General features: G+C 54.6%; 10 protein-coding genes across 10 annotated transcripts; 4 read left to right on the forward strand and 6 right to left on the reverse strand.

The window, feature by feature from the left end:
* Positions 1–1,267: 1,267 nt before the first annotated feature.
* On the reverse strand, positions 1,268–2,290 carry E0L32_010264 (uncharacterized protein; the record flags this gene model as incomplete). The annotated part of the gene is made up of 3 exons (XM_031132863.1): positions 1,268–1,424; positions 1,479–1,935; positions 1,990–2,290. The coding sequence occupies 3 exons, from the start codon at positions 2,288–2,290 to the stop codon at positions 1,268–1,270; spliced, it is 915 nt and encodes a 304-aa protein (XP_030989775.1).
* A 1,057-nt stretch (positions 2,291–3,347) lies between these two features.
* E0L32_010265 (uncharacterized protein) lies at positions 3,348–7,149 on the forward strand (the record flags this gene model as incomplete). The annotated part of the gene is made up of 4 exons (XM_031132864.1): positions 3,348–6,143; positions 6,196–6,621; positions 6,670–6,928; positions 7,118–7,149. 4 exons carry the CDS (start codon positions 3,348–3,350, stop codon positions 7,147–7,149), a joined length of 3,513 nt encoding a protein of 1,170 aa, XP_030989776.1.
* A 765-nt stretch (positions 7,150–7,914) lies between these two features.
* On the reverse strand, positions 7,915–8,721 carry E0L32_010266 (uncharacterized protein; the record flags this gene model as incomplete). Its single annotated transcript, XM_031132865.1, has 1 exon — positions 7,915–8,721. One exon carries the CDS (start codon positions 8,719–8,721, stop codon positions 7,915–7,917), a length of 807 nt encoding a protein of 268 aa, XP_030989777.1.
* A 1,418-nt stretch (positions 8,722–10,139) lies between these two features.
* Positions 10,140–11,089, reverse strand: E0L32_010267 (uncharacterized protein; the record flags this gene model as incomplete). The annotated part of the gene is made up of 3 exons (XM_031132866.1): positions 10,140–10,493; positions 10,579–10,764; positions 10,874–11,089. The coding sequence occupies 3 exons, from the start codon at positions 11,087–11,089 to the stop codon at positions 10,140–10,142; spliced, it is 756 nt and encodes a 251-aa protein (XP_030989778.1).
* A 575-nt stretch (positions 11,090–11,664) lies between these two features.
* Positions 11,665–12,783, forward strand: E0L32_010268 (uncharacterized protein; the record flags this gene model as incomplete). The annotated part of the gene is made up of 1 exon (XM_031132867.1): positions 11,665–12,783. The coding sequence occupies one exon, from the start codon at positions 11,665–11,667 to the stop codon at positions 12,781–12,783; it is 1,119 nt and encodes a 372-aa protein (XP_030989779.1).
* Positions 12,784–13,445: 662 nt separating this feature from the next.
* E0L32_010269 (uncharacterized protein) lies at positions 13,446–14,864 on the reverse strand (the record flags this gene model as incomplete). Its single annotated transcript, XM_031132868.1, has 1 exon — positions 13,446–14,864. The coding sequence occupies one exon, from the start codon at positions 14,862–14,864 to the stop codon at positions 13,446–13,448; it is 1,419 nt and encodes a 472-aa protein (XP_030989780.1).
* Positions 14,865–16,207: 1,343 nt separating this feature from the next.
* Positions 16,208–16,609, reverse strand: E0L32_010270 (uncharacterized protein; the record flags this gene model as incomplete). The annotated part of the gene is made up of 1 exon (XM_031132869.1): positions 16,208–16,609. One exon carries the CDS (start codon positions 16,607–16,609, stop codon positions 16,208–16,210), a length of 402 nt encoding a protein of 133 aa, XP_030989781.1.
* A 33-nt stretch (positions 16,610–16,642) lies between these two features.
* E0L32_010271 (uncharacterized protein) lies at positions 16,643–17,653 on the reverse strand (the record flags this gene model as incomplete). The annotated part of the gene is made up of 1 exon (XM_031132870.1): positions 16,643–17,653. One exon carries the CDS (start codon positions 17,651–17,653, stop codon positions 16,643–16,645), a length of 1,011 nt encoding a protein of 336 aa, XP_030989782.1.
* A 1,442-nt stretch (positions 17,654–19,095) lies between these two features.
* Positions 19,096–21,213, forward strand: E0L32_010272 (uncharacterized protein; the record flags this gene model as incomplete). Its single annotated transcript, XM_031132871.1, has 1 exon — positions 19,096–21,213. The coding sequence occupies one exon, from the start codon at positions 19,096–19,098 to the stop codon at positions 21,211–21,213; it is 2,118 nt and encodes a 705-aa protein (XP_030989783.1).
* Positions 21,214–21,946: 733 nt separating this feature from the next.
* Positions 21,947–22,611, forward strand: E0L32_010273 (uncharacterized protein; the record flags this gene model as incomplete). Its single annotated transcript, XM_031132872.1, has 2 exons — positions 21,947–22,241; positions 22,313–22,611. The coding sequence occupies 2 exons, from the start codon at positions 21,947–21,949 to the stop codon at positions 22,609–22,611; spliced, it is 594 nt and encodes a 197-aa protein (XP_030989784.1).
* Positions 22,612–22,800: the final 189 nt, after the last annotated feature.

Here is a 22,800-nt window from a genome sequence, read left to right on the forward strand (position 1 = left end):
CCGTCGGCAGCGCCAAGTTCGCCCCAATCAGGTTAGTGTGGAGTTCCCAATACCCGTTTTGGCGGGGAAGCTTCTGAATTCGAAGTCGACTCACTCAGGCCTGTAATGTTGGCTCAATGGCAGTTGAATAAAGAATATTCGCTAATGAGGACTCTTCCAGTCGTCGTTCTCGCAGTTTCTGTATGTCATGTGCCGTGCCGACTGGAATTCGAATGCGTGGTGAAGATGGCAGTCTCGTGGTGGATGTTCGCTTCGTGTTGACTTTACGGTTCGTCACTCGCTCTCTCTGACGAGTTCTCGGGGTTGACCTCAAGCCCAAAGGTCGACCTAGTTGCACCAACTCAAAGTTATCGCCGATCACAATGTGTTTGCGGATGGGTGGCGAGGCTGTCCTAGAGTAAGCGTGCCAGCATATCAGCAAATATCTCATGCCCTCCTCTGTTAGTCATGAGTGTGTTCTGCCTTGTTCTGAGGCTAATTCCTTATGTTGAGTGTCTTCACGGGACCATTAATCTGCTTATAAGCACGCCGTGCATATGTATCCAGTCAGTCCGAGTCGTCCAATGAATGGTCCAAAAGTCAGGGCTCTTGTATCCTGGGCAGGAAAGGTGACTGACTCGGTGGCGCTCGAAGCTATGTTCGGTGTGTTATATCAAGCATATCTTGCTATTTTCTCGGGGGCCCAGCTCGGTCTGTCTTACCAGGAGTCCGACAGGCTGAGCACTATTTTCAATCGACGTTGGGGGCCTGCCTGAGACGAACACTTCCGCGCAGCCATTTTGCACCGTAAGACTGCCGAGAACCTTCCTGCTACCGCGGCGGACGCGTTCAAGATGCTCGCACGACGTGGTACTTATCTCCATCTTCTTTGGTCGACAGTAGTCTGCGTCGCAGCGAGGTTCAGTCAACCCGCTCGGGACACTCCGACCTCGCTCCCCACGCGGCGATCAGCTCTTTTCTGCTCGACGCGCGAATCTTTTACCGTTGCAAGTGCTCATGGGAGAAGAACTTGCATGTACATGCCACCAGCCCTCTTGATGACGGAGTGCCGTCACCATTTCAGAAGGAGGGCAAGTGAAGTTCATGTGGATAATACCATTGGCTTATTGTCACGCATGTCATGGTTCAGCGCTGAAGCACCATCACCGCACATATTTGAGCCACAACAACACTGGCCCCAGTCGCAAAGTAGACCATGGATAGTTATCTACGCTGTCTTCTCTATTGAAACCAAATTACTCTACTATATCTTCAACTATCACTACCATCAACCAACTTTGGACCACTGGTTCTCCCGATATGCGGGGAGCTCTGTGCGTTCGATGAAAGCAGGCAGTTCCGCTGCATGTTTCCTCATGGATAACTGTTCCGACTCCGGCGATGGCAGCTCCGCCGCGGGCGATGGCAGCTCCACAGCAGGTTTCCTAACGGGCTGTTAGTCTTTCTCGTTTGTTCCCGTTGCCAAGGCTGTCTCTTACATTGGATCTTGCCGAGCAGTTTCGTGGTCGAACCAGATCTGTGACCCTGCCCTGTTCTTCCCATAACGCTTTCTAAGGCATATGACGATAGCGAGAAGAATACTAGCGCCCACTACGCCGCCGACAGAACCGCCGATTATTGCCGACTTCTTGTTCGGAGATGGGCTGGGCTCTCCCGTCATTGACGAAGGGGCCGAGGCGGTAGGACTGGAGGCGTGATCTGTGGAGGTGGTGAGTGTCGCCGTGAAGCTTGGGATGGCTGAAGTTGTCGAAGACGCCGTTGACGAGCTGTAGGAAGCAGTCCTGTTGACAATCGAGAAGCCCTTCCCAAGAGCGCAGCAGTTCTTCTGTGCGTAGTCGTGCCCGCCGCAGCAGAAGGTCCCGTCGTGACATTTTTCGATGGTCATGTCGATCGAGCTCATGCGCTTGCCTCCCTCGTCTGCCAGGAGAGATGGACCTAACAGTCAGCGAAGCTGTCACCAAGTGGGACGGCACAACGTGGTCGGCGCACTCAGCTGGTCATCGTAACAGACTTTGAGGCACTCTGGTGCCTGCCACGTCGGGTCAGTGCAGCTCTCGCGCCAGAGCTGGCCGCCCGGATTGTAGATAAGCCCGTCTTCGACGCAGGTATCTCCATCTTTTGTGTTGTAGCACATGCTGTGGCCGGCTCCGGTAGAGCATGGTTCATATCGGGTTTTGCCGGCAATGGTGTCGTTCCTAGCATTTCGATCCGTTCCATCGGGGAGGTAACACCCTGCTTGCACCGCTAGTGAAGCGTGCTGGAGCCATAGTATGAGCAGTCGAGCCAGCATTGCTGTGGTTCCAATACGGCTCCGTCAACATGGGTTGCTTGCGAGGATGGATGTTGAAGGGGTCAATGGCTCAATTTGGGCAAAAGAGCAGAGATGGCATTCGGGGCCAGCAGGCGGCTAGCTGGAGGGGGCCAAGAACCACGACGAAGGCAGTGCTCCGTCTTGTGTTACATGATGCTGATTCCCCTGAAAATGGTTTGGCGTTGGGGGCGGGCGGCTAGGCAGTTCCTGAGGTTGGTCACACAAGACACCACGGCGGCAAAATTGACGCTGGAAAAGGGGCAGGATGTGCGCCTGGTCGCTTCAGCTGCTGTCATTCATCTGGAAGTAGCCGGCTGAAGAATTAAAATGGGTAATTCTTGTAAAAGGGCCAATGAATGCCGACATGCAAACAAGTGACAACACACCATCCAAGTTCAGGACGGTTTCGGTAGTGATCAGAGGGATGTAGCATCGCGCAACGTGTGAGGGCAGCGCCAACAGCACTGTCAAGTACATAGCCTGATGGTCGGGGCATTTCGTCCATTCACTTCGTCTATGCAAGATGGCTTGGTCACTGTCAGCGTCTCAGGAGGGGTGGCAAGAGCGCCTCTCGTTTCAGTGGTAGCCTGCTGTCGATCGGCCCGTTGTCTGCCTCCAGCTATCCCACCCTCGGGCTGCAGGCCGTTATCACCGAGGCCAGTAGGAGCGCAAATATCTTCCCAGGGTAGGATTAGAGGCTGTGTGTGTGCGCCCGATAATGCAGCAACGTGTATGCGTCCGCTTCGAGGGCCAGACAAGGCCATGGCGCCAACACACAGTGTAGGTACCAGGCTGGGCAAACTCGTTTGATTCGGCGCCTCAGCCAGTCCATTGGCTAACATATTCGCCGAGCTGGGCATCTCCCCTCTCGGCAGATGAGCAGCGACTGGAATGTGGGCTTTGCGATTGGGCACAAGTAGAAAGTCTCTTGCTGAAGCCTAAATCCTACCCGCCATTGATAAAAGAATGAATCAATCGCCCCTCCACACAGCTTTTGGACGATACTGACCTTCATGTGTGAGATACTCTGCCAACAATGGATATGACCTCACTTTCAGGGTCAGCTTCCACCCCCGACGATACGCAGCGACCGGACACTCCCTCCAGAGGCGAGAGCTCGAGCAGTGCGGCGGGGCAGAGCCCCGGCGATCCGCTTCACCCACCTCAGGAGAATGTGAGCTTTCGCGCACGCGATATCCCCAATGGCTGGGACGAACAAAGGCTGCAAAGCTTCATCGTGAAGGATCACTACTTCTCCGGGGCAACCTTTCAGTCTGTAACTCTCGAGACCCACGGCGAGTCTCGCACGGCGACTGTCACCTTCGATAGGATCCCGACGCAGCTACAGAACCTCGGGGAAGGAGGGCGCTGGAACATGTCCTTGCCAGGGACCTCACATCTCTATCCGATTCCAGATCCGAACTATCAACCTCCCATATGTCTCGAGTCTGAGAATGCCTACGATATCTCCAAGCACATACGCACCCGGGTTTCCAAGCTTCCCGAACTATCAGAGTCTTCAATTCTAGATTTGATTGAAACGAAAGCTTCCGGAATCTACATTTGGGCTCGACTCGTAGTAAACCTGGCTATTGAACTTCATAGGAGCGGAGCAACATTGGAGGAGATAGCAAAGCGAGTCGACGATGCTCCTCCAGGTCTAGACGAGCTTTATCTCAGCCTCGTGAAAGAGATGGCCAGCAACGAGTCCTCATTGAAACTTGTACAATGGATTTGCTTTTCCAGGCGGCCACTAGACCTAGGCGAGCTGCGATGGGCCATGGCTGTTGAGCCCGATGGTTCACAACAATCCATTCAAGGCTGCAAGATAAGCAACAACTACATCTCGGATGACAATGCATTGGAGTCCCGAGTCACGGCTCTTAGCTTCGGGCTTGCTGAGATAGTGCCTTCAATTGATGCGCACACAGTCCAATTCATTCACCAGTCCGTGCAGGACTTCTTCATCGAGAAAGGCTTATCCGCTCTGGATGAGGGCTCCCCATCCACCGATGTGGCTATCGGCATGGCACATTTCAAGTTGTCCAGGATTTGCATCCGCTACATGATGCTCGAGGAGGTCTGCCAGAACATGGACTCTGCCTTCAAAGGCCCTAACAATCAAGAGAGCATCAGGGAAGAGGGGTTTAATGATCATGAGATCATTGAACGGAGATTCCACGATGAGCATGATAGCTTCGGGCGCTTATTCACCGCGCTTGAAGCAATAGCATTACGCTTCCCGTTGTTCCGTTATGCTGTGGCCTGCTGGATCTCACATACATCCCAAAGCGACGCCAGAGGCATCCCCCAGCGGGATCTCTTGGAATTGTTTGGATGGCCATCAAAGGTCTCTATTGGGCGGTGGGCTAACCCTGATGAGACTGGCGAATTGTTCCACCTAGCCCGGGAAGATGAGGGTAGCAGCCTTGTCCATATTGCATCCGCGAGTGGAATCGAAGGACTCCTGAAAGCTATACTGGGGTATCCAGATCAGAGCCGTGTTGATTCCAAGGATCAGCGTGGCCGCACGCCACTGTCATATGCTGCCGAACGGGGCCATGAGGCTGTGGTGGGGCATCTGCTTTCGAATAAGCATGTCAATTCTGATGCAGAAGATTTTCTTGGCCGTACACCGCTGTCGTATGCTGCCGGGCAGGGCCATAAGGCTGTGGTCGAGCATCTGCTTTCGAATAAGCACATCAATCCTGATGCAGAAGACTCTTCTGGCCGTACACCGCTCTCATATGCTGCCGGAGGGGGCCACCAGGCTATAGTCAAACTTCTACTTGCAACACATCACGTCAGTATTGAATCAAGGGACGACTTTGGCCAAACGCCACTGTTCTGTGCTTCCTGGAGCGGTCACGCCGCTGTCGTCAAGCTTCTGGCGTCAGAAAATGGGATAAACCTTGATGCGAAGGGTCCTTCTAACTGTACGCCACTATTATCGGCTGTCAAGAGGGGCCACACAGATGTGGTCAAGTTTCTGCTTTCCACAAATAAGGTCGACCCTAATGCAAGGGATCAGTCCCTCCGTACACCACTGTCAATTGCTGCCTGGCATGGCGATGAGGCTGTGGTCAAGCTTCTACTGTCGGAACCTCAGGTCGATCTTGAAGCAAGGACTGATTTTGGAGAAACACCATTATCAGTTGCTGCCCTAGCAGGCCACGCAGATGTGGTCAAAGTTCTGCTCTCAACACAGAAGGTCGATCTTAATGCAAAGGACCTTCGCAATCACACTCCACTATTATTGGCTGCCCGGCAGGGCCACATAGATGTGGTCAAACTTCTACTTTTGACGGGTCAGGTCGATCTTGATGCAAAGGCTGAAACTGGCCGTACCCCACGGTCATATATTGTCGAATTGGCGCCTGAGCTTCTAGCCATGCCGCAACCTTCAGCAAATCTGGCCGAAGGAACATCAAAGGGGACACTGTTGGTGGAGTCCGTGCAAAAGCAGCGTTATCTGAAGTCTCCCGACCACCCTGTTACTCTTCACGATCATCTGGGTGTGGCTACGCTACTGACTGAGATGCGAGCTGACAAGGAAGGACCGGCATCACCAGGTCTGGATGGTGATATAAATGACAAAAGCTACTGTAGCGATCACTCACCACTCACAGGATCAACACCATCAGTAGGCCTCAGTTCAGAAGCTTTCGGGGCCTTTCGTGTTGAATATGCTCTTGAGGGCGGCAGTCCAGACTCTATAAGCAACAGGGTCAGATCTTGGGTTGAAGACTACTTCGATACTGAAATCGACTGGTGGCCACTTCCGCAGGTCCAAAAACGTCTGCGGTCCGATCAGGCTAGGTTGCACTGGAACGTGAGTTACCACTATTCCCTCGGTACGAGCCGTGACAACTAACCCATTCAAGTATTGCGGACGAGGAATGTCCCTTGTGTTGGATCCGGAAGAGGCAAAGCATCTGAGGAGCAACCCTCCAACCCATGGCAGCGGCACTGCTCCAGCCCCGGCCCAATCCCCTCCCCCAATACCTGTAACCCACAGCACATCCCCGAGAACCAATTCGAGTGTGGTGCAACCTTGCAGATCGCTGCGAACATCCAAGGATCGGCAAGCACCTCCAATTATCCACCAGAAGGAGTCGTATTTCTGCGTCGACCGGACTTGGACCGCCATATCGCAGACAGCCCTTGCCAAGATCATCTGGGAAGACGATCTGTCTAATGATACCGATGAAAGGTTACACCGTGAGATCAAGGCAGCTATAGATGCCCAGAGCAGTTGGTTGCAGCGTTTTCTGTCTTGGCGATCATTTACTCAAATGCACTTTTGCAAGGTCAGTTAGATACGCCATCTACATTTAACAACGCTGATTGATATTTAGTTTTATCGCACGCCCGAACCTTACAGCCATTTCGAAACCGAAGAATTTTCGACGAAAGATCTTCGAGAATTTAGTGACAACTACGAGGCTACCTTGCCTCAAGCCACTGATTTTGGACTTCAGATGCGCATGACAGCCAAAATGATACTTTTGGGGATCTACGATCCAATAGTGGGAATCCCGGCCACACGTGAAAGTAGTCAGACCGCAGCGCAGGTCTTGGCCCCACGTATCCCTAAGTTGAAGGCCCCTCCACTAGGTAACTGGGGTTGGGGATTTTATGCAATTCAAGGTCCTTGCATATGGAAAATTCTCTGTTGGATTGCCGTGTTACTAATATTGGGTCTGGGGTTTGTGCCAATTTGGCTGTCTTCCATCAGCAGCGTTGATCTTCAAAACGCATTTGCACCTGTAACCTTTTTTGCCACGGTTTTGACAATGTTGATAGCGACCTTCGCTATTGCTCGCGAGATATCTTGAAACAGAAGGGAGATAGAGAAAGGAAGAGTGCCCTAATATAACAGCGATCTGCCAGAATGCCCATGTCAACTTGGCTAGATCTAGTGTCTGTTTGTTAGATCGGAGAATGTTTGAACTTCACCTCGGTGATTTGATAGAAGTCTTCTTTCCCCCACTTGGAAGTTATGTAATAATCATGAAACTCTTGACACCGTGGACTTGAGAGCCTGTATGGTTATGCCATCATCATACTCCATAAGGCGTTGCAGGATTTCCCATGAGATTAGACGCAAAGTGTATGTGTATGTGCGGGGAGGAGGAGAAGGCTTATTAATCTCAGCCCTCAGAACGAACCTTTCTTTCCCAAGGCGTCTATGCTCGGCCTTCTTGTAGCAGCATATATCTCAAATTAAATGTGTCTAAAATTTGCGGGCTTTCATCACTGTCGAGACCTTTGGCGGCAAATCCTTTTCTAAGGACGCTGGTCGTAACTTGTTCACCCTTCCATGTCCCACTGTTTCTTGACTCCGGTACTGATACCGTTCACGAGAGAAAGCTGCAAAGATTATCTGCCCAAAATCTTCACTGAGCAGCTCCACGTAAATTTTCTGGGCACGGGAGGGAGACATGGAGTTTCTCAGGAACAAGGGCTTGCAAGGTAGTCTTACATATAATAAATTGCCCGTTGTCGTTACCTTGAAGCATGTGGATTCCATAAGAAATGATGAGATGAAGTTTTCAATACAACCTTTTATCCTGTCATCAAATAATCGCCTGAACGGTTTCTCATGCCCTGACAGCGACCAAGAAGAGACGAGGATACCTCAAAAGCACCTTCCCATCGACCGACACCGGATACAACCCCTTCAACTTCTCCAGATACTCCTTCTCGAAAGCCACCCTGTCCTCGGGTCCCAGCGGGTCGAGAAACGGGCGCAGCCCAGTCCCCTTCACCCACTCCACCACACCCTGGTGATCCTCCAAGGGGTGCTGATAAAACGTGTGCCAGATATCGACAGCGGAGCAGAGCGGGATCAATCCATCATACAATTCCTGAGGCGATTCAAACGGGTCGAGCGCAGGCTTGAGGGGGCCCAGCACCGGCGCCCAGGGGCCCTCCTCCGCCACGGCGCGCATGGCAGCGTGCGACTTCTCCAGGTAATTATCCGGGACCTGGATCGCCAGCACGCCGCCCGGCCGAAGCCACTCGACCATCCTCCTCATAGTCGGGATGCGCTCGTCAGCGCGTAGCCAGTGCAGCACGGCGTTGGAGAAGATGAGGTCCTGCGGCTCCTTCGGAGAGTAGGTCCGGAGGTCGACGACCGAGAACGGGATGTCGGGCAGCCTCTTGCCCGCCTTGGCGATCATGTCGGGCGACGAGTCGATGCCCTCTATGGCGGCGGCGGGGTACTGCTCCCGGAGGATCTCGGTCGAGTTGCCCGGCCCGCAGCCGACGTCGAGGACGCGGCGTGGGGGCTGGTCGAGGGGCACCTGGGCGAGGAGGTCCCGCGCGGGCCGCGTGCGTTGCTTCTCGAACTTGAGGTACTGGTTCGCGGACCAGTCCTTGCGCGCGGTGTCTTTACCATCGGCCATTCTGTAAGGGCTTGCCGTGTTGTGAAAGTTGGACGAGAAGATGATGTGCGAAGAAGCGGCTCTTATGTGTGAGTGAGAGCTGCCGGCAAATCGGGAGGCGCCAAACAATGCCGAGCAAAGCCGCCTTGATGTCATGCTCTCTCTCTCTCTCGATCACTCGAAGAATTGCTTAGATACGAGTCAAAGCTGTGATGGCTTTTCCTCAGATACAAAGAACTCTCTTATTATACGAATTGAGCGGCCTTCGGGGTATAATTGATCGCCAACTCCTGCGAATGAGCTCCGAGCCGATTCAGTTCGTAAAGGCGCGCGCCGCAAAGAGTGCGGTCGGGGATCCATGGAAAATGCCAAGGAGATTAGCGCTCGGAGGCGAGCCCGCGCCGAGATGTCTGGACCCCACATGGACCATCAGTGGAGGTCGGCGGCGGACCAATCATGTATGTTACAAGTAAAAGCGAACTCGGAGAGTCGATCTCCGGGCGAGTAAACAGTGACGACAAGTCACATCGAATGCTGCTTGCTGATATTGGAGTCGGAGCCTTCATTCAACCCGGGCTGCCGTGAGCCTCCTTGCTGCTGACATAGAGATACCTGCTGAATATCCTGCTCCTCTTTCTTCATTGATTCCCATTCATGCTACCGCCATTTGGCCGATCTCCACCCTGATCCCCCTGCTGGTCTCCGTTTCTACCCCCCTGCCGGCTCGGTGGACGCGGCTCGGCAATGCAAGTTAAGCATGGCCCAAGATAGAACCTGTCACCCACCTCGCTGTTTCTATAACACACAGCTGTCAAGCTCACGATATCGCCATCTTCCAGATACCCAATTTCGCAGCCATTCTGTGGTGTTACCAGCGGTCTGTGTCCGTCGGTCGTTGCCTCGAAGAGGCATCCGCGCCTAGTGTTGTTGTCGCTCTAATCAGGCACACAGGGCGAGTGTTAGTTAATATTCCAGTGTATCATCTCTGTAGATCGGAGCTATCATTCAAGATAGTTAGAGGTCCTACAGGATCGGACACCACACCGCTGGCTACGAGGTCGCCGGTCGCCAGACCGCGGCCAGATGCGGCCAGATGAACGAGCAATTGGGCCGGGCTCTACCGCATCGCCGACATTTTGTTCTCAATAGCTAGGTCGATGTCATCCTCGGGACCCCCTCTGATTGATTGTCAGCATCAGATGGCGACGGAGGGTCAAGACCAGCCATACGGATGACACGGGCTGTAATTTTCATGTTGAGGGTCCACGAGTGCCGCGGATTGAACCTCAGATGCTCTATTGTGGTGTCCTCCCCTGAAGGCATCGGTTGGGGTATGATGCATTCTATCAGCGTGTCTAGTGGGGTGATCCAACCCGATACCGATGTCGCAAAGTCTGCATATGGCACAGTATTTAGTCATGAAACAGGCGATGCTTGCATCAAACAACAGCACCTTTTGACTGGGAAGGGCCCAAGGGTTTCCGCTCATAGTCCTCCATGTCACGCGCCGTCCAGTCGTTCAGCAAGACAAAGCCGAATATGTGCTGGATTGCGTCTTCCAAGGGCACTCTGCGGCCGCGGGGCACGGGCTTGGAGATGTAGAAGCCAACCTCCATCTCAAAATCGAGCTTCTGCGTGGGGCCGAAGTGGAGGTTATTGTTCGCGTCTCTCGTGATCCCATGTGGTCTCTGGACCGGCTTCTCCGACACGATCAGGCTCGATGGGCATCCGTTGTAGTATGCTGGCGAGGTTCGGATGTTGTCGGGCATTTCCTCGCCTCTGAGATATGCGGACTGGTTCGGAGAGGTGAGCATGTGTCAGTGATACCATCGTTTTCCTACCAGGGGTCGGAAGGAGGTGTGAGGGGGCGATGTTTACCAGCAGTGCATGGTGCTCCGAGCCGTAAAAGTTGACGTATTCTCTGGTGTCCATTGGCAGGTGGTTGGTGTACTCGGTCAAGAAACAGACTTGCGGGATGCGTCTATTCTTGTAACAGGAGATGAGCGTCCTTCGGAAAATGCCGCGCACTTCCACTGGCAAGGCGGCGAACTCGTTGAGGCTGGGCTGAAAACTCGGCGAGTCAGCAGTCACTGTCAGCATCGGCAGGCGTCTCGTAAAGGGGGCAGCACCAACAAGGGCTGGCCAGCAGGCGGGTATGTAGATACAATCAAACCTTTGCGAAAATTTTCCAAAAGTCAATACCAAAGTATTCTTCATAGCGTCGGTCCAAGCCGCAGTATATAGAGAGATCCACAACCTCGTCGTGGGAGTCGGCGTCCTGGATGAGGGCCGCGCAGCGTGGCAGGGGGAAATGATCCCCTGCAACGACTCCATAAAGCAGCGCGATATCACGGACTTCGCAATCCTGTTCGAACTGGAAGCGAGACATGGTAGTGGGAAAGAGAAAGAGGGCGATCAGTGATGTCGCGATCGAATGCGTTGATGGCTGGAGATGAATTGGCAAGATGATGGACGGGTGGATTGAATGATGAATGGATTGATGAATGAATGAATGGCAAGGCATGAACAAGACAAAGACGAGGCACTCGATGCTACGCGTCAGGCCCGCACCCAGCATTGACCAGGAAGCTTCAATTTTGTTCCATGGCTCTTAACTCTTTCCTTCGGAAATAGTACGACATCCATCATGGTTGCTCCTTTCGATTGCGCCGACATGCGCCCCTGCCACAACCCCCAATTAACCTTCCGTCTGCAGCCTCTATGGCTGCCACCTGGAAGTGCAAGGGCTCCTTGATGATAAATTGCCAGCGCTGCGTTTGCCCAACTACTTCATGTACCCCGCTGCTGTGCATCCCGCTACTCGCAAGTCACCGCCAGCTTACTGACCCGCCGCGGTTGCAGATCACGTCAGCGTGAAAGTCGGTTCATGCCCGTCTCCTTACTCGATCGACTCTCATCGTCTCACCCGCACCGCCTGACAACTTGCGTTCCGGCGACTTCGCCATGTTGACTCCTCCTGGCGACGACGAAGCCACAGGTTCTCATGCCCCCATACCAGCCATCCCGAACATGTCCACGCTCCCGAGCGTCGCAGCAGAGCTCACTCCCGGGTGGCTGTCAACCGTGCTGAATCGCAATGTCAAGTCTGCCGACCTGGTGGGGTTCTGGCCAGGCACGGCCAGCAAGGCCTTCCTGAGTGTTGTGTTCGACGATGACTCGGCGTCCAGGCCAGTCAGGCTGTGCGTCAAGGGCGGCTTCCAACCGGAGTTCCTCAGACAGCAGCCATTCCTGGTCAGTCTGTTCCAGCGCGAAGTCGACTTCTACAACCGCATCGCTCCGACCCTCGACCACATGGGTCTCCCGCCCGTGCACTGGGCCGGACACACCGCGGAGCAGGGCATCATCATATTCGACGACCTCGCCGCCCACGGGTGCACCTTCGTCCCTCCCACCGAGACCTGGCCGGCCGACCGCGTCTTGGCGGGCGTCGAGCAGCTCGCGGCCCTGCACGCCAAGACCTGGGGCGTCCAGCCCGCAGACTACCCCTGGCTGACGTCGGACTACGACCAGATCATCCTGACGCTGCTGGAGACCTACGACCAGGTGGTCAACGGCCCCGACCGGCCCGACATCCCCGCAGCCCTGCGCAACCAAGCACGCGTGACCGCCGCGGTCAGGAAGCACTTTGCCATGCGCAACCCCCGGTTCCAGTGCCTGCTCCACGGCGACCCGCACGTGGCCAACGCCTACCTCGAGAACGGGGCGCCGCGCTTCCTCGACTGGCAGACCGTGCACATCGGCTCGGCCTTCCATGACGTCGCCTACTTTGTAGCCGGGGCGCTGTCGATCGAGGACAGGCGGACACACGAGTGGGATATCCTGGCGCACTATCTACGCACCCTGCAGAGGCTCGGCGGGCCGTCGCTGTCGCCCATGGATCAGGAGGTCGTGTTTGAGTACAAGAAGTCGCTTCTTGCGGGGATCGGTTGGATCATGTGTCCGTACAGCATGCAGGCCAAGGAGAACGTCATGGCGCTGGCGGTGCGGTATGCGGCCGCGCTGGATGACAGCAAGGTGTTGGATCTGGTGGAGCGCTTGGCGAGATCCAGCATGGGAGCGTGAACAGAGTTGACAATTGAGGGCCCCGATTCCAAGTATTGTGTAGCATTGGCTCCATAGATACGTTTAAGACTTCAGAGTTAGCATGCGAACTTCTCGAGGTATCCCAGTTCCATCCATGTCTTTGCTGCCATCATGTCCTGCTGCCTTTTGGTTGACCTCTATGTGGAAGCGATGAAGTTTGTTGCTCCCTCACCTCGCCCAGTTCTGGCATCCACTATGCTTGGAAAGCGTGCCTGAGACTCTCTGCAGTCATGTCCTCACCTCTTCGGAGTCACAAAAGAAAAGAGTACGGAGAGCGCTCCACAACTCAACGAGGCTCTAGGTGGGGAGCAGTGGGGCCTTGACACTTTCCATTCTCATGTTGAAGATAACTGCTGTTGAATGCGGGATGTGCACAAAGATTCGTCCTGCACAGCTCTGGAAATCGTAGTCACACATTCATCTACAATTCTGTATAACGGAGCGCTACTGGGAAGCTTGAGATCAGTCCCGGCAGTCACGTTTCCACAGAAGCACCGCGCACGGAGAGATCAACAATCGCATTTGCAGTTAAGTAATTTCATTAAAGGCCTGATTCTCAATTCATATGCGCCTTGTAAGTCATAAGTAAACCCATCGCAATTCTCATGATAACCGTATTCCGCCTTCCCCAAAACCCCCCATCAGTCCTCCTCCAAGCTGGGGATCCGCTCGAAGCCGCGATCGCTCCAGCGCTTCTCCTCGTCCCGTTCGATCTCCGGGATGGCACGGCTCGGCGGGAGCACGTCCACTCCCTGCAGGATCTCATCGATCCACAACGCCGTGATGCCGACTGAGTCGGCATCGTCGGCCACGCCGTACGAAAGGCGACCTCCCCACCAGCCCTCCAGCGTGGGAGCCTGTCCCAGCGCGCTGGTCGACGCCTTGACCCGGTCGATGACCGCCTCGCGGAAGCCGAAAATCGCTTGTCCGTGCAGTCGGGCTGCCTCGTTGGCGGCGGGCGGGTAGTTCTTCCACGGGTCGAAGAGGACGACCTGGACCCGCGGGCGGTCAGGGGGGCCCGTCTTGCGCAGGACCAGGGCCATGCCGGTGCGCGCGGCCATGTCGTGCTCCGCCCAGGCCGCGGAGCCGCCGACCGTGCCGAGCTGGGCCTGGGAGGCGAACCACGGCGTCAGCATGCCCAGCGCCAGGTCCTTGCCGGCGAGGATGCTCGACCACGAGTACTCGAGGAACTGGTCGAGTGTGCCGAACATCTTGGACTGCTTGGCGGTGTGGAAGTACCACTTCTGCCGCGTGGGGTTGTCTAGGAACGCGACCGGGGCCAGGTAGAGAGCCCATGGGCTGCCAATGTTGTACATTGTCAAGGATATATATCCGAGGAAGACTCGGAGGTCGATGGCAGAGGATCGCTTATGCGGTCTGGCTGGCAGTCTGGAGCTGTCGGCGGCGGCGGCGGGTGTGATGCCGTGGAGAGCTTGGCGAACCGGCTTGTAGACAAGGAAGACGAGGTCTTTCTCTCCGAAATAGAAAGGCGGCCACGCGGCAGTCGAGAGGACTGGAACGATAATCGACGCAACGGAACGGGCAGTGTTGGAAGGGCTTGGGTTTGACAGAGCCCTGGACATCTCGTTGATGTCCGTCGGCTGAGACCGAACGGCTAGGTTGAGCTGGCCCGAGGACTGCGCCATCTGTGACGTCTCTTCACCGAGTCGAATAAAGATGTCGACAGTCTGCGTCAGACCCGTGTGGACTGGGGGACCTATGTAGGTTTGGCGGGCTCGGGCGTAGAAGTGGACGAGCATTCTTGCATGTTCCCAGCCAAGGTCGTCAGAACTACCCAGGTAGTTTACGGCCACTGTCTTCCAGAAGAGGTCGCTACCTCGGACGGCGACGTAGAGATCGCGATAGCCCAGGCAGGTCTCAAACAGAGACTTGACGCGCTGGTTGACTCGCTCCCGGGCCACGTCAGGGGATATCTGTTGGCGGTCGGTTCCGATGAAGATGTTGTAAACGGCCTCGGTTACATCGGTGTTTCCGCCAAAGGCTGCGCCATGGTAGAAGAAGCCAGGCTGCTTGAGTGCTTGGGAAAATCGGATCGGCATGGTGCGTAGTTTCGAGGCTTGGAGGAACTTCTTGGAAGAACTAAAGAGAGGGAGTTGGAAAGGGAAAACAGAACTTCCCAGCGAGTTTGATCAGGAAATTGTCTGAGGATGATAGAGATCATGCACTTGTATCGTGATGATTCTTTTCTAGGCTCTGAAGAGAAAGAAGAAGAGACAAAAAGGAAAAGAGGGCGGAAATCCACCATGTTTATGTTGCAGCCGCCGGAGACTGAGAATGCTTGAGGATTGTTTGCTCAGCTATTCAGGCATCGTCAGTGAATGAATGAGCCATTGTTATTGAGTGACAGAAGGTGGTAGAAAGCAGGTAGTGAATCACCTACCTTATTGACTCGCATCTTTGTGTCACTTTTCACCTTCACCGAAATAATTAAAGAGAAAAAAAGGCCAAAAAAGAAAACAACAATGGTATCATCGGGAATCGAACGCAGCTAGTTGCACCAACGGGATGGCTGAAGTGCCGCAGTTTCTACTATTCGACCCCCTAACCGCTATGGCATACTGCCACAAGCTGCTGTTGTTATTTGGAGTAGTGTTGTTCTTAACTATAAAGCCTTTGGAAGCTCCTATTTCAAATCTTCTTCTCGTCACCCGACTACACCTTACCTAGATAGTCCTACTGAGTACCCTTCTTCTACTCAGCGCTCGATGGTTTTGTAGTCTACCTCCCACAAGCCGATTCTTCCATGACAACATGACTGGTTCGTGCCCGGTGCCGAAGTTTGGCGATCGACTCATCGTCGTTGACAAGCGCGAGGTCCTGACTGATGTGACTCGCATCTGCAGCATCTTTTCTACAGAAACGAGAATAAATACAATCATTCTAGTTCAGCAAACATTGCCTTATTTGTCGCCAAAAAAACATGCGGATGTGATTCCTGACGCAGATATTTGTCTCGTATACACGATGCGATGATCACCCAAGCACACAACAACTCGTGTCAATTCTGAACCGCAAACACATAATGTCTTTATTCATACCCTATGTTCTATTACACTATATCCTGCGGGGATTTGGCCCGCGTACGCGGCATCACGAAGCATGACAGCAAAGCCGATACCCTGTTGAATTATGATATTCGATGCATTGGTCATCTATGTAATTTTAACTCTTGAAGGCGGATTTCCCAATTGTCTCCTATAGCCTGCTGGGAAGAAACTCTCGCATTTTTGATAGAGAGGCGAGATAGGCTTTGCTATGACGGCATGTCGCCAGTGACTAAAATACATGGGATCTTCGTACAAAACAATGGAAACCGCAAAACAAACACTCATTCCGTACACCCCTTCTCCTGCTTTGTCTCAACTCAAACCATTCCTCCCTGCTAGTTCAGGAGACGCTCAATGGGTACGAAGCCCTTCTCTTCCCAGAGCAGGCGTTCCTCGTCGGCTGTCATCGTGTCTTCAGCCATGGGTGGCAGAGCACCGCCACTCACAAGCTTATTAATCCACAGGGCTGCGAGACCAACAGCATCAAGTCCGACTTCCTCAAGTTTGACCCCCTGCATGCGCCCGCCGTACCAGCCCTCGAGCACGGGAGGGAAAGCCGCGGTCTCTCGGACCCAGTCTGTGATCATACTCAGCAGTTTCCGGTAACATTCAACCAAGGGGTCGCCGTGGGCAACGAGGGCGTTGCGAGTGGGCGCGTCGTGAAGGTTGGGATCGTAAATGACGATCTGCAGGCGGGCGCCGCCAGCCACATTCGCCGCCCGAATGACGAGAGTCATGCCAGTCCGCATGGCGAGCGGATGCTTGAGCCACTACTCTGCACCACCGATGGCATCGAGACCAGGCCGGTCGATAAACCACGGCGTGAGCATGGCGATGGTCATCTCGCGGCCACTGGCAAACATGGCCTGGCTGTACTCAAGGAAGGCCTTCGTCGTCTGAAACTGCTTCGACATTCGGTTCGAGTGCCGGAACCAAATCTGCCGCTCTCGGTTGTCGTCGAAGGCAATAGGTAAGAGATAAAGACACCAGGTGTCTTCGGGGCCTTTGTTGACCAAAGCCATGTACGCTAGGATGAGTCGCAACTGGAAAGGAGACGAATGCCCCGTGGGAATGCCGGGCTTTCTGTCTTGAGCGTTTCGAGACTCGGGTGTGATGCCGTGAAGGCTTCGTATATATTGGTGGGTGAGGAACACCTGGTCCTCGCTCGGAAAGTGACCCGGCGGCCAGGGCTCGGTTGATACGGATGCGAGGTCGGCCTCAGAGGGAGTGAGGTCCGTAGTGTCCGCGGTGCTGCCAGGAAGGGCTGCTGTCGGGAGCGAGTCGGACATCGCGTTGGCATCGCTTGGGTCGGTACGAACGGCAAGTTGAAGCAGGCCGGCAGAAGGAGGGAGGTTTGAGGTCTCATGGTGGAGAGCGATAAACCGGTCGACGACCTCGGTGAGATCTGTTGCGGGTGCATCTGGGCGGCTGTGGTAGGCCTTTCTCGCCTTAACGTATTTCTCCACCAGCTCCTTCAATAGTGCCCACGGCAAGTCGGAAAAGCCAGCGTCGCTGTTGAACTTCTGGGCAACAGTCTGCCAGTAGAGTTCTTCTCCCCGGACAGCGACGTAGAGATCCTTGTATTCCACACAAGTGGCGAAGATCTGGGTGATGCGTCCAGCGACGCGTTCTCGCAGTTCATCGACCGTGATATCCCTGCGATCCGGGCCCGCAATAGAGACAAAAATAAGTTCTTTGTTTCCTCGATAGTGGACAGACTTTCCCGGCTCAAAATAGAATCCTGGAGGGCGGAATGCCCGCCCAAGTACCCGAGGAGCCATTGCAACGGAGACCCGAGGCTCGGCACCGGGTCACTTCGAGTGAAGTCTAATGTGGGAAGAGCTCGTCGGGTTGGCGAAGGGGGGCGGGGGGGGAAAGCAGTTTTGATTTTGGAGGGGGAAGATGGAAGGGTGCAGTTATTTTGAAGAGAAGGTCAAGGTTAAAAGAGTTTGAGGGGGTTCTTGTACTATTATTTCAAAACTAGACTGCTCAAAAAGAGAGAGAGAGAGAGAGAGAAAAGGAGGCGACGAAACTGGCCCTTATCTCCCTACGTCATCTTCTTTCAGCACAGGCCAGGTGGTTTATCATCAGAAGTAACTCATGCAGCTCTGGTTTTCCCAGTCCAAAAATGTTGTGAAGACCGCTCGCGCCTGGCACTCCTCTGCCCAGTAAACACATCGATGAGGTCGCCACACCCTCCAATGGCCTAATACCACTTGGTGAAAAGCTCGGGAGTTGCTTCCCAGCTCTCATGCAGTTGAGGCGAATTCATCTGCAGCTGGGTCGGCGAGAGGCATGACGGCACCGTAATATCAGTCGCCTTGCTGGTCCGAACAACCGAAACGCTACACGTCGACAAGTGGGACGGGTGCAAGAGCGACGGGCCCATCACCGTGTTGATGAAGTTTCACGCGAGGGGAAAGATTTGCTTGTTGTGAAAGCGTTCACGACATACGTTGTAATTGATCAAGTTGATGAACTTGAGGTCAATGGGCGACGGAATAGGGTTTGCCAGACTTCCTCCAAAGCCTGAAGCGCTATATTGCTGTCTTGTAGGAGCCTCCAACTGTAGACTTGATACGGCCGACTTGAGTTCTTGAGCTTTTCGTCTTTGATGTGTTGTCCTATTGTACTGGTTATCGGGGCTAGAGTTGACAAGGACGGAATTGGAGTGGCTCACTTCTTTTGTGGTCTCTTCCGCTCCGCCCGCTGCTCATTGGTGAGAATCTGGCTGCTTGACTCATATCCACGAACGTCTTAGAGGAAGAAACATCGAAAATAGGAAAGTTGCTGGCTGCCCATTGCTCGAGAAGAGAGATTTAGGTTACTCACAAGTTCACAACGTTGAAGCCTCCGAAGCTAGGCCCAAAGTGGGAAATATTGAATCTCAGCTGACAGAGTGGGCCAAACGTGGAACTCGTGTATCGCTGTCGGGGCCTCCGTTTTTTGATTTGCTCGCTGACCCTGCCTCTGCCCTATCAGGGTGGACAGTGTCAACAGCACGGCTGTCCTGGAACGAGACGAGTAATGGTCAGGTCGGAGCGGCTGAAGCTCTGGGCAAAGAAAACGACGCACCATTTCCACTAGCACTTCTGCTCACCGCTAAAGGGAAATCCGAATGCTTGATTCTCTTGCTACCAGCGACCAAGCCACCTGATCTGCGGTTAGCTCAGAGCACCTGTCCCTATCGCATTGTCTAGAGGCCTGAGCCGGGACGCACGCCATGGCAAACACAAAGCTGCCAAACCTTTACAGCGAGCTTTACGGGTCGCTTGACCCGAATACAAATGAAATACGTCTCGTCGCCTTTGAGCAGCCACAGCCCGATTCACCACTTCTGCACCTCACTCTGAGCACCCACGCTTTGGACGACATCACCGAGGAATATGCCACCGCTGTCACTCTCGGAAACGATGCACACGACAGCATCCAGCTGCGACGCAGGACAGTATCTGGGTGGGCCAGACGGTTCCGAAACGAGCCCGGCGCTCGGCCGCCCGATGGAGCCGCCCGCTTCCGGTGGGGCGACTACGCCGCTCTCTCCTACGTCTGGGGCTCCGAGACCGACCGGCGGCCCATCGTCCTCAACGGGGCCGAGACCACCGTGACGGTCAACCTCGAGGTCGCCCTGCGTGCCATGCACCGGACCGGGCACTACACCGGCAACTTCAGGCTCTGGATCGACGCCATCTGCATCAACCAGGCCGACGAGGAGGAGCAGGCCGCCCAGGTGGCGCGCATGCGCGACATCTACAGCGGCGCGTGGGGGGTGGTGGCGTGGCTCGGCGAGGCGGGCGGCTACAGCGATGACGCCTTGGATCTGCTCGAGACCTTCGCGGGCATGGCGGAGGAGAGCCAGCAGCGGCCGTTCGGACAGCTGCGGCTGCCGTCGTCGTTCTTCTTCGGCAATCGCTTCTCGGGGCTCAATGCGCTGATGGAGCGGCCGTACTGGTCGCGTCTCTGGGTGGTGCAGGAGGTCGTCCTGGGCGCGTCGGCCACGGTGCTGCGGTGCGGAGACAGGCGGATGGACTGGGTGACTTTCTGCTCTGCGATCGACGTGCTGTTCAGGGCGGACATGTGGCTCATCAAGGACGAACTGCTGCGGTCCGAGCAGGAGCGGCGTAGCGAACCCGACGCCAAGCCGGCGTGGTCGACGCTCTGGTTGCATCTCGTGCACAAGGACCTCCGCATCCTGAGCCGATACCACGAAGAGTACGACGGTCGGTGGCTGGGACTACGCCGGCTGCTGGACATCGCGTGTTCGTCCGAGTGTCGTGACAGACGCGATAAGGTGTTCGCCCTACTTGGGATGATGGACCCCCAGATCGCCAAGTCCTTGTCGCACGACTACTCGATGAGTTCCGCCATCCTTTTTGCGTCTGTCTCGAGAGCATTCATCACCCGATCGAACAACCTGGAGGCGCTCCGAGAGGGAAACCCTTGGGGCCACTCCGGGGCGCCATCTTGGGCAGCCGACTGGACGTGGAAAGGCCGGCTGAGGTACTCCCGGCCGGGGATGCCGCTCTGGGGTTTCTGGCAGGTCTCCCACGAGCCGGAACCGTCATTGGCCGAGGAGGTCTACCGCGCTGCCGGAGATCGGGCCGCCGAGTTCAACTTTGTCGGGCCGCGGATTCTCCGCTGCAAAGGGTTCGTGTTTGACCGCGTGGCCGGTTTGGGAGCCCCCGGTCGAGGATATTGGATGTGGGACGATGGCAAGTTGATACAGTATCCCTCATGGCGGAGCGGCTACGGTGGTTACAAGGAGACGGCAGCGGCTCTCTGCCGAACGCTTCTGCTTGATCGGCTCAGCGGCAGCAGACGAGCCGAACCGCGCCATGCCGCGGTCCTAAGCCTGCCTAAGAACTTCGAAGTGGCAAGGCCGCAGTTCGAGAGGCTTGGCTGGGTGTGGATGTCATCGCAGGAGGGCTACTATTTCAGGTACAATCTCTGGAGAGAAGCCAACGACAACCTACAAATGGGAGAGGACACTCGGCTCGGTGACTACTTCTTTAACACAATAAGAGACGATTTTGAAGAGCAAGACTACGCGGAAGTGTACGGAGCCTTTGACCGGACTTGTAAGGAGAGACGGTACATGCTCACCGAGAAAGGTTATATGGGCTGGGCACCGGACAACATCATCGGAAACGACGACCACCAAACCAGGAAAGGTGACCTCTTATGTATCATTTTTGGGTGTTCGGTGCCATTGGTTATCAGGCCATGGATCGGTGGATATGAAGTGGTGGGTGAGGCGTATGTAGATGGGTTTATGGACGGAGAAGCATTGAAATTGTTGGAATCGGGGCTATGTCAGGTCCAGGATTTCGCGCTATCTTGATCATGTCTGTGTTCTACGGGTCGCGAGCCGCCTGAGGCACATGAATTAACAGTAGACTGAAGTGCGTGGTAGAATAAAATCGTAAGATTTGAGGTTCACTTTGGCTCGTTTGCCTGGTGTGGACCTGTGGAATCCAGACAAGAAGACATGAATCGGGTGGCACAGACAGCTGAGGTTGTAATGAGAGCGGCAGAGAGAAGACAGAGGTTGACTGGCATTGAGTTGCGATGCCAATATTTCGGCGGAGGAGTCATGTAGGAGCAGAGAGTGCGGCGAGGGAGAGACAGAGAGAAGGTTGTGGGAAGACTCGCTCAAGCTTGTTGGTCTTGCGTAGTTCCAGGGGTGGAGTCAAGATCAACTCACTGCATTGCAGGATAGACAGAGTTGTTTTTGCGCAGACCAGCAAATTATATCTTAAACCTCACTCAAAGGAACCAACTGTTTTCAATTAGCAAATGATTCCAAAACCGAACAATCATACTGGTACCCTGATTGGTAGGGTGAAGTCTGCCAATGGCTAGGTTGGTTGATGACTCAACTCTCAGTTGACCCCCACCTTGCTCACATCGCGTTGTTTTCCACTGATTGGTGCGCATTCAGCACACTCTAGGCGGCAAACATTCACAAATCTGGAGAGGGGGATCAGGGACTTTGAACAAACAAGATAAGTAAACGATTCAACGAGCCTCATCGTGCGTCAAGCAACTGAACGAACGAACGACCTGACGGAGCGATGGCCTTCCACAACACAGCCCTCTTCGTCATCGACATCCAGAAGGAACTCGCCTCTGATCCCAAGACCGAGATCCCTTACGCCTCGCGAATCCGCGACGTCGGCCAGCAAATTCTCTCCACCGTCCGGGGGCTCAACAGCCCTACGGAGAGGAAAACGCCCATCTTGATCGTCTTCGTGCAACACGAAGAGAAGCCCGAGGAAGGGACTCTCGTTCGTGGCAGTGAAGCATGGAAACTGGTCTTTGAGCCTCGCGAGGGCGTCGCAGAGGAGATATTGGTGGCGAAGCACACAAGTGAGTCTTGCTAGTCGCTTGGAGTAGTATTGGAGGGTTTGTGTGTGCAGCTGACAAAGGTTTTGATACAGGGGACACCCTTGAATCTAACCCACACCTTGCGGAAGAACTGAAGGGGAAGGGAGTCGAGCACATCGTGACCTTTGGCATTCAGAGCGAATGCTGCGTCAAGTCAACCTCAGAAGGAGCGCTGAAAGCCGGGTTCAAGGTCACGCTCCTGCAGGGAGCACACTCGACGTATGATGCCGGGTCAAAGACAGCTGCCGAGATCGAAGGCGAGGTCGAGGAGGGTTTGCGATCTAATGGCGCGCAGCTTCTTGATTGGAAGCAGTGTGCGGAGCTTTGGGAGGGCACACCTGCACATGTCTGAAAAGTTCCAACATCTTCTGAGTCACAACATGTTAGTCTTTTCATTGTTGTTAGTCAAACAGATTCACCTCTTGCTCAGTCCCACTCGGGTCGCATATCATGGTTGGGAAACCCCGGTCTCACGCTTCCATAACTTTGGCCATCGCTAGATTGACCCAATGGCATCTATTCTCTTGAACGTAACATATCC

Source organism: Thyridium curvatum (assembly GCF_004353045.1).
Source record: "Thyridium curvatum strain D216 chromosome Unknown NODE_81_length_187271_cov_78.157168, whole genome shotgun sequence".
NCBI classification, from domain to species: domain Eukaryota; kingdom Fungi; phylum Ascomycota; class Sordariomycetes; order Thyridiales; family Thyridiaceae; genus Thyridium; species Thyridium curvatum.